This window comes from Arvicola amphibius, chromosome 10 (genome assembly GCF_903992535.2).
Source record: "Arvicola amphibius chromosome 10, mArvAmp1.2, whole genome shotgun sequence".
Lineage (NCBI taxonomy): Eukaryota > Metazoa > Chordata > Mammalia > Rodentia > Cricetidae > Arvicola > Arvicola amphibius.
The window spans coordinates 16,979,085-16,988,989 of NC_052056.1; the positions used below are offsets into that span (position 1 = coordinate 16,979,085).

At 39.7% G+C, this 9,905-nt stretch overlaps 1 protein-coding gene across 1 annotated transcript; it reads right to left on the reverse strand.

The window, feature by feature from the left end:
* Positions 1-7,155: 7,155 nt before the first annotated feature.
* Positions 7,156-7,648, reverse strand: LOC119825574 (60S ribosomal protein L23a-like). The gene has a single exon (XM_038346531.1). It carries the CDS (start codon positions 7,639-7,641, stop codon positions 7,171-7,173), a length of 471 nt encoding a protein of 156 aa, XP_038202459.1. The 5' UTR covers positions 7,642-7,648; the 3' UTR covers positions 7,156-7,170.
* Positions 7,649-9,905: the final 2,257 nt, after the last annotated feature.

The following is a 9,905-nucleotide window of genomic DNA, read 5'->3' on the forward strand; positions in this document are numbered from 1 at the left end:
ATTACCAAATGCTGAAAAGGATGTGGAAGCTTTACTCACTGACAAAGGGATTAAAGAAAGTATACTTTGAAATACTCTTGTTTTCTAAAAACCTAAATGTGTATGTATAATAAAACATCGTAATCACATGTGGTATGGAAGGCCCTTCTATCTACATGTTGCTTTAATTGGTTAATTAATAAAGGATCTGCTTTGGACTAGCAAGGCAGAACTTAGCTAGGCAGGGAAAACTAAACTGAATGCTGGGAGAAAGAAGGTGTAGTCCCGAGATGCCATGTAGCCACCAGAGGGAAAATATGCGAGCTACCAGCTGGAAACTAGCCTGTAGTCACAAACCTCATGGTAAAATATAAAAGAATGGAAATGGGTTAATTCTTGATGCGATACTATTAAGAGGCCAAAACAAGCAGTGATTTAAATAATGTAGTTTCTGTGTGATTATTTCAGAGCTGAGTAACCAGAACAAATAAGTGGCCTACTACAACAGATTGGTGCCCAATATGGTCAACTAAAATCCACATAAAACCTGAGACAGCTTGAAAAGAAGTTCTAGAAACTAAAAAACAAAGTTTAGCTACATGTTTTTTGTTGTTTTGTTTTTTTTTTTTTTTTCCTAAATGGACTTTCTTGCTGGTGACATGCTTGCAGCTCCTTTAAGAGATCCTTACTGATGTTACTAAACCTTAATGATTCAGTGTTAGCAGAAATAACACAACACAGCTTTTAAATGGCAGTTTTCTAGGCTGTGCTGCCAGGACAAACTCTGACTCTTTCATGAGGTATGCCTATGGAGCACTTAAATGGGGTTTGTGAGCAGAGTGCTACAGTTTGCTTAATGGCAACATAGACTCACTGTGCCTAAAAATAGGGCAATGTATATAGCTCTCAGAGTCAGCTAACAGCTTCAGCATGCTGGACTAGGCAGAGCAAGCTGGCAGTTCTGTGTTGACCCTAGCAACACCCACATAGCATGAAAAGAAAAAGCAGTTATGGGCAGAAAAGTATTACAGATATGCAATAAAAACAAATCCAGATTTTTAAAAAAAGATCTCTAAATGGGTCACAGTATTGGATAAATGTACATAGGCATGGGAGAGAAAAACAGTATAGTTATAAAAAGAAGTAAATGATTTCTGAAAAAAATTAAAACAAAGTCATTAAAGAGACAAAAAACTTGTAGAAAAAGTAATAGAAAAGGAAAATAAGCCACATGAAGACAGAAAATACACAAAGAGTCTGAGTTATCTATATTATTGTTTTTTCTTTAATTTTTTGACTCTGAAGTAGCTAAGTACAGAGAGACATTTCATTGTATAGGCTGCTAAGCTAAGCTAAATTAGCTTATATATTTTAAAGGTATCTTGATTACAAAATTTGGATCTAAGGATTTGTTGCTTTGATATAGAGATTCTTCTTTTGTTTCCACAGAAGATGAGAACCTGTGGATTTCTTCTAGACTAAGGTGGTTTGATGCACCAAGAACCCCCAAAAAGTTTGCAGAGAACATCCCCTAAAATTACTTTGTCCAATAAACAGCAGGAAGCAGGTTAGAAAAAATTATACTCATATTCACAAATTATGTTTGTAAATGTTTTAAACAGAGATCAGCAACAGAGATTTGAACTGGTATGGACCTTGGCTTATTGATACAAATTTTAAGTCAATTTTGTTATATGTATATTTCTGTTTTTGATTAAGGTATTGTGTTTGTACAGTTTATTTAAAAATGTAATGTATAATTAAGAAATATAGGTTAATAGATAATCATCTAATATAGTCAAACTTGTAGTCATGTTAGTTAGGTTTTCTAGATATAAAGAGATATATTTCAATTAGATAGGTATTCTTCAAATCTTTCAGAGACCATCAGAATATAACATTTAAAATGTTTTAGGAACTTAGGACTTTTTATGACAATGAGACACATCTGCTCCTGGCAGGACCAATCTATTTCAAGAGGATGACAGCAACTGAAGAGGCTCCTTATGGTGGTGGGTAGCCATTTGGAAAATAAGTTGCTCTTGCCTGGCATGCTTGATGTTATGCTATATGAACTGGACATGCAGGACCTACAGAAAAATGACTACTAAACTTGCCTAAAGGTGAGATGTACCTTCGAGGATCCTGCTTCATGAAAGTGTCTGCTAGACAATCTTCAGGATACAGAAGAAAGTGACAGACAAACTGCCAATGTAAGTGGAACTGTCTGAAATAGCCCAATTCTTGGAAAAGTTTACAATATACTATGGGCTCATAGGATGAAGATTCAATGCTCCAATGATACAGAAGAACTTTGGGTGAGTATGTACAGGCAGCAAGATGTCTCTGTCAATTCCAGAGTTTTGGAGGTTGCTTACAATGCACTTTCTGTTTACATAGGAAATGTTATATACTTTTGGAGTATTTGATGGAGTTGAAGAATACATAGTTACAATTACACTTTTTGTTAGCTATGATAAGAGGTAAAGTAGATATAAATATTGTATCTATAATTGTTACTTAATAACTGATTCGTTATATGTAATTTTTATGTTAAAGTAAAACTTCCTTTTCTATTTAAACAGAAATTGAAAATGGTGTGGGAGGTACCTCTGTCTATATGTAGCTTTAATTGGTTAATGAATAAAGAAACTGCTTTGGCCTATAGCAAGACAAAACTTAGCTTGGCAGGGAAAACTAAATTGAATGCCAGGAGAAAGAAGGCAAAATCAGTGAGAAGCTATGTAACCTGTCCAGAGACAGATGCTGGAATTTTACCTAGTAAGCCACAGCGTCATGGTGATACAAAAATTAACACAATGAGTTAAATTAGATGCAAGAGTTAACCAATAAGAAACTAGAGCTAATGGGCAAAGCAATGATTTAATTATACAGTTACTGTGCGGTTATTTTTAGAGTCTGAACAGTCAGATAGTCAGGAAATGAACAAGTAACCTTCTCCAACAAATTGGTGCCCTTTTTTTAAACAGAAAAGGGAGGTGATGTAGGATTCCCCTCTATATGCTGTGAATACTTTTGGCTAATTGTTGGGAGCAGTGAGACCCCAGATCCTGAATTTCTTGTAATCCCCTGATCTGAGTGCCTACAGCTGCTCTGAGCACACGACCTTCAGGAGTTCCTAATGGCAGGAGAGTGGTTTCTGGTGGGTTTGGCTGGGGCGTGGCTATCTCTATATAATCTGCCCCTGAACACAATAAAGGGGGCATTCTTGGGGAATTCAAGGATGACCCATGTCGCTGTCTCTCTATCTGTATGTGTATGTGTTTGTGTATTTTAACCTCCTGTCCCTTGCCCGAATCTCGCAAACGGGGTGCCAGCGCACCGAATGCAGACATGGGGCGCGGTACGTGGCAGCTAATAAAGAAACTGTTTTGGCCTATAGCAAGGCAGAATTTAGATAGGCAGGGAAAACTAAAATGAATCTTGCTTGGGAGAAAAAAGGCAGAGTCATGAGATGCCATGTCACTACCAGAGGGGAAAGATGCAAGATGCCAGCTGCAACCTTGCCATTAGGCCACGAGCCTTGTGGTAAAATATAAAAGAATAGAAATTGCTTAATTCTAGATATAAGAGCTAGCTAGCAATACGATTGACTGACCAAGCAGTGATTTAAATAATGTAATTTCTGTGTGATTATTTCAGGGCTGAGTGGTTGGAAACAAGTAAGCAGCATCCTACAACACACATGATTTGTTATGTCTAACTAAACTGAAACTCCAGGCCAGAACAAAATCTCCATATAAATATTTATGGAAGAGTCTTTCATAATAGCTAGAACTTTGAAACAAGCATGATGCCCTTTTGTAGGTTAATAGATAAATAAAGTGTGTAACCAAAGGCTTTTTTATGTCTTACTGGGGCCAACTGGAATAGATTCTCTCCTACGTACCAGTCTCCACAATCACTTACAGAATATTCAACCACTCAGAGGCTAATAGTAATATAATTGTTTTGTCAATGACTTATACTATTACTGGCTAACTCTCAATTGTAAAGTAAACTATTACTACTAATCTGTGTATTTATCCATGACATTGGCTTACCAGTGATGCTCTGGAATGTTACTCCTTCAGCACCTACATGGTGTCACCCTCGACCCCACCTTTCTTTTCCCCTGCATTCAGTTTGGCTTTCCTGCCTGACTCTATTCTGTCTTACCATAGGCCAAAGCCAGCTCTTTATTAACCAATGGTAGGAATACATATTAACAGTGTACAGAGGATGTCCCACATGAAAAATGTGATAATCCCAGTAAGGATTAATATACTTCTAGTATAGAAGAAGATAAAACAAGGACTTGAAGGCACCTTTCTACATAAAAATATGAAAAGACTGCCTATTCTGTGATTCTGAATGCAATACCTTTTGTAAAAAATATAAACGAACAATCTATAAGATGCTTAAAATGTCAGTGGTATTCAAGAATTGGGAAATGAAGAATGTTGGAGAAATAACTTGAGTTCCTCAGTTTCCACTGCAGTAGAGAATCTCTGTGATATTGTCTTTAGACATTTGCTCAAATCTATAGAACAAACAAGAGTAAATCCACTGTCTACTATAGATTTGAATTGGTTTAGTGTGTCAGTTACAGCTTTAAAGTTGCATCAAAGGGGGCTAAGTTGTAGAGGTGTATTGCTAAAGGACAATTCTATGTATGTGTGTATGTGTGTGTGTGTGTGTGTGTGTATGTGTGCATGTGTGTGTGTGTGTGTGCGTGTGTGTGTGTGTATGTGTGGGGGAGAGAACAATACATATGAAGTTTCAAAATATCCATCTGACATTTTTTGATATAATTTATTATTTTTATTTTTTCTTTATTATTATTTTTTATTGAGCAACCACTATGTTCTTTTTTCATGTTTGATAGCTTTATTTTTTATATTATTAAAAATTTCTGCTTCCTCCCCGCTTCCCATTTAACTCCCCCTCCCCCTCCACTCCTGCTCCCTCTCCTGTCCAAAGAGCAGTAAGGGTTCCCTGATCTGAGGGAAGTCCAAGTTCGTCCCCCCTCCATCCAGGTCTAGGAAGGTAAGTATCCAATCAGGCTAGGCCGACCCAAAGCCAGAATGTGTAGTTGGAGCCAAATCCAGTGCCATTGTCCATGGTTTCTTAGCAGCCCTCATTGTCCGCCATGTTCAGGGAGTCCGGTTTTATCACGTGCTTTTTCAGTCCCAGTCCAGCTGGCCTTGGTGAGCTCCAATTAGATCAGCCCCACCATCTTGGTGGATGGGAGCACCAGTCGCAATCCTGACTTCCTTGCTCATGTTCTCCCTCCTTCTGCTCCTCATTTGGACCTTGGGTGCTCCATCCAGTGCACCAATGTGTGGCTCTGTCTCTATTTCCATCCATCGCCAGATAAAGGTTCTATGGTGATATGCAAGCTATTCATCAGTATGACTATAGGATCTGGCCTTTTCCAGCTCCCTCTCCTTAGCTGCCCAAGGAACTAGCCGGTGACATAACCCTGGATACCTGGGAACCCCTCTAGAGTCAAGTCTCTTGCCAACCCTAAAATTAATTAAGATATATACTTATATATTAATTAAGATATATAACCTTAATTAAGATATATACTTTCCTGCTCCCATATCCACCCTTCCTGTATTCCAACCATCCCATTCACCCACGCTCTGCCCATTTTCCCCTTCACACTTTTCTCTCCCCATCTCCCCTTACCCACATTCCACCCCACGCCCGAGTTCCCAATTTTTGCCCGGTAATCTTGACTATTTCCAATATCCAGGAGGATAATTATCTGTTTTCCTTTGGGTTCACCTTCTTATTTATCTTCTCTAGGATCACAAATTATAGGCTCTATGTCTTTTATTTATAGCTAGAAAACAATTATGAGTGAGAACATCACATGTTTATCTTTTTGGGTCTGGGTTACCTCATTTAGAATAGTGTTTTCTATTTACATGCATTTCCATGCAAAATTCAAGATGTCATTGTTTTTTATCGCTGAGTAGTACTCTAATATGTATATATTCCACAGTTTCTCCATCCATTCTTCCACTGAAGGGCATCTAGGTTGTTTCCAGGTTCTGGCTATTACAAATAATGCTGCTATGAACATAGTTGAACAAATGCTTTTGTACTATGATAGGGCATCTCTTGGGTATATTCCCAAGAGTGAAATTACTGGGTCCTGGGGTAGGTTGATCCCGAATTTCCTGAGAAACCACCACACTGCTTTCCAAAGTGGTTGCACAAGTTTGCAATCCCACCAGCAATGGATGAGTGTACCCCTTACCCCACAACCTCTCCAGCAAAGGCTATCATTGGTGTTTTTTATTTTAGCCAATCTGACAGGTGTAAGATGGTATCTCAATGTTGTTTTGATTTGCATTTCCCTGATCACTAAGGACGTTGAGCATGACATTAAGTGTCTTTTGGCCATTTGAACTTCTTCTGTTAAGAATTCTCTGTTCAGTTCAGCACCCCATTTTTTAATTGGGTTAATTAGCATTTTAAAGTCTAGTCTTTTGAGTTCCTTATATATTTTAGAGATCAGACCTTTGTCTGTTGCAGGGTTGGTGAAGATCTTTTCCCAGTCAGTGGGCTTCCTTTGTGTCTTAGTGACAGTGTCCTTTGCTTTACAGAAGCTGCTCAGCTTCAGGAGGTCCCATTTATTCAATGTTGCCCTTAATGTCTGTGCTGCTGGGGTTATACGTAGGAAACTGTCTCCTGTGCCCATTTGTTGTAGAGTACTTCCCACTTTCTCCTCTATCAAGTTCAGTGTGTTCAGATTAATATTGAGGTCTTTAATCCATTTGAATTTGAGTTTTGTGCATGGTGATAGATATGGATCTACTTTCATTCTTCTACAAGTTGACATCCAATTATGCCAGCACCATTTGTTGAAGATGCCCTCTTTCTTCCATTGTGTACTTTTAGCCTCTGTATCAAAAATCATGTGTTCATAGGTTTGTGGGTTAAGATCCGGGTCTTCTATTCAATTCCATTGGTCGACTTCTCTGTTTTTATGCCAATACCAAGCTGTTTTCAATACTGTAGCTCTGTAATAGAGTTTGAAGTCAGGGTGGTAATGCCTCCAGAAGTTCGTTTATTGTATAAGATTGTTTTGGCTATCCTGGGTTTCTTTTTTTTTTTTTTTTTTTTTTTTATGTTGAAAAAGTGTATATTTAGAATTAGCCGGCAGGACTCAGTTTAGATGATTCCAATTTTGTTGGCAACATCCAGAGCATCATAATCAGTAGCCAACCGGACATACGCCTTCTTCTCTCCGTCGGGCCTTATGAGGGTGTTGACTTTGGCCACATCGATGTCGTAGAGTTTCTTCACAGCCTGTTTGATCTGGTGCTTGTTGGCCTTGACGTCCACAATGAACACAAGTGTGTTGTTGTCTTCTATCTTCTTCATGGCTGACTCGGTGGTCAGGGGGAATTTGATGATGGCATAGTGGTCAAGCTTGTTCCTCCTGGGCGCGCTCTTCCGGGGGTATTTAGGCTGCCTTCGTAGCCGCAGGGTCTTGGGCCGCCGAAAGGTGGGCGATGTGCGAATCTTCTTCTTTTTGTGGCTGTGGACGCCTTTCAGCACTGCCTTCTTGGCTTTCAAGGCCTTCGCTTTAGCTTCCGCTTTGGGAGGGGCAGGAGCTTCCTTCTTCGCTTTCGGCGCCATCTTGACGAAAAGGCTATCCTGGGTTTCTTGTTCTTCCATATAAAGTTTTTTTCCTCTCAAGATCTGTGAAGAATTTTGATGGGACCTTGATGGGGATTGCATTGAATCTATAGATTGCCTTTGGTAGAATGGCCATTTTTACTATGTTGATTGGGAGAATCCAAGAGCAAGGAAGATGCTTCCATTTTCTGGTATCCTCTTCAATTTCTTTCTTCAAAGACTTAAAGTTCTTGTCAAATAGATCCTTCACTTCCTTGGTTAGAGTTACAGCAAGATATTTTATGCTATTTGTTTCTATTGTGAAAAGTGATACTTCTCTGATATCTCTCTCTGCTTCCTTATTCTTTTTTTTTTCTCATGGTTTATTTTTTTTTTATATTTAAAAATTTCCATCTCCTTCCCTCCTCCTCCCCCCTCCCTCCCCTCCTCCTCCCCCTTCCCGCCCCTCCTTCTCCCCCTTCCCTCCCCTTCCCTCCACCCATACCTCCCCTCCCTCCCTCTCAAGGCCAAGGAGCCATCAGGGTTCCCCACTCTATGCTAAGTCCAAGGTCCTCCCAACTCCCCCCAGGTCCAGGAAGGTGATTGACCAAGCTGAGAAGGCTCCCACAGAGCCCGTCCATGCAGAAGAATCAGAGCCCAGCGCCATTGTCCTTTGCTTCTCAGTCAGCCCCCGCTGTTGGCCACATTCAGAGAGACGGGTTTGGTCGCATGATCCATCAGTCCCATTCCAACTGGAGTTGGTGATCCCTCTTTAGTTCTGTCCCACCGTCTCCATGAGTGAACGCACCCCTCACGTTCCTGACTTTCTCCCTCATGTTCTCGCTCCTTCTGCTCCTCATCAGGACCTTGGGAGCTCAGTCCAGGGCTCCAATGTGGGGCTCAGTCACCTTCCCCATCTGTCGCCAGCTGGAGGTTCCCTCACAGTCTTGACTTTCTTTCTCATGTTCTCTCTCCTTCTGCTCCTCATCAGGACCTTGGGAGCTCAGTCCGGTGCTCCAATGTGGGGCTCTGTCATTTTCTTCATCTATCGTCAGGTGGAGGTTCTATGGTGATATGCAAGAAATTCATCAGTATGGTTATAGGAACTGGCCTTTTCAGGCTCCCTCTCCTCAGCTGCCCAAGGAACTAACTGAGGGCGTCTCCCTGGAAACCTGGGAACCCCTCTAGGGTCAATGGATGAAGAAACTGTGGAATATATACATGTTAGAATACTACTCAGTGGTAAAAAACAATGACATCTTGAATTTTGCAGGCAAATGGATGGAAATAGAAAACACTATTCTGAGTGAGGTAACCCAGACCCAAAAAGATGAACATGGGATGTACTCACTCATAATCGGTTTCTAGCCATAATTAAAGGACATCGAGCCTATAAATTTGGGATCCTTGAGAAGATAATAAGAAGGTGAACTCCCAAAAAAAGATATAGTAATGCTTCCTTATTCTTAATGTAAAGGAGGACAACTGATTTTTTTGGAGTTGATCTTGTATCCTGCCACATTACTGAAGAAGTTTATCAGCTATAGGAGTTCTTTGGTGGAGTTTTTGGGGTCACTTATGTACACTATCATATAATGTGCAAATAACAAAAGTTTAATTTCTTCTTTTCCAATTCAAATCCCCTTGATTCCCTTATGTAGTCCTATTGCTATTGCTAGAACATCAAGCACTATATTGAAGAGATAAGAGAGAGAGTGTTCCTGAATTTAGTGGGATGGCCTTGAGTTTCTCTCCATTCAATTTGATGTTAGCTGTTGGCTTGCTGTAAATAGCCTTTATTATATTTAGGAATGACCCTGTATCCCTATTCTCTCCAAGACCTTTATCATAAAGGGGTGTTAAATTTTGTCAAATGCTATTTCTATATCTAATGAGATGATCATATGTTTTTTTCCTTCAGTTTATTTATATGATGGATTACATTGATTGATTTTTGTATGTTGAACCAGCCCTGCATCTCTGGGATGAAACCTACTTGATCGTAGTGGATAATTTTTCTAATGTGTCTTGGATTCGGTTTGCCAATATTTTATTGAGAATTTTTGCATCAATGTTCATGAGTGAGATCGGCCTGTAATTCTCTTTCTTGGTTGAGTCTTTTTGTGGTTTAGGTATCAGGGTAACTGTAGCTTCATAAAAGGAATTTGGCAATGACTGTTCTGTTTCTATATTATGAAATATATTAAGGAGTATAGGTATTAGGTCTTCTTGGAAGTTCTGGTAGAATTCTGCATTGAAACCTCTGGTCCTGGGCTTTTTTTGGT

Coding starts and splice junctions, on each gene's coding strand:
- LOC119825574 (XM_038346531.1), bottom strand. CDS start 7,641: ATGGCGCCGAAAGCGAAGAAGGAAGCTCCTGCCCCTCCCAAAGCGGAA.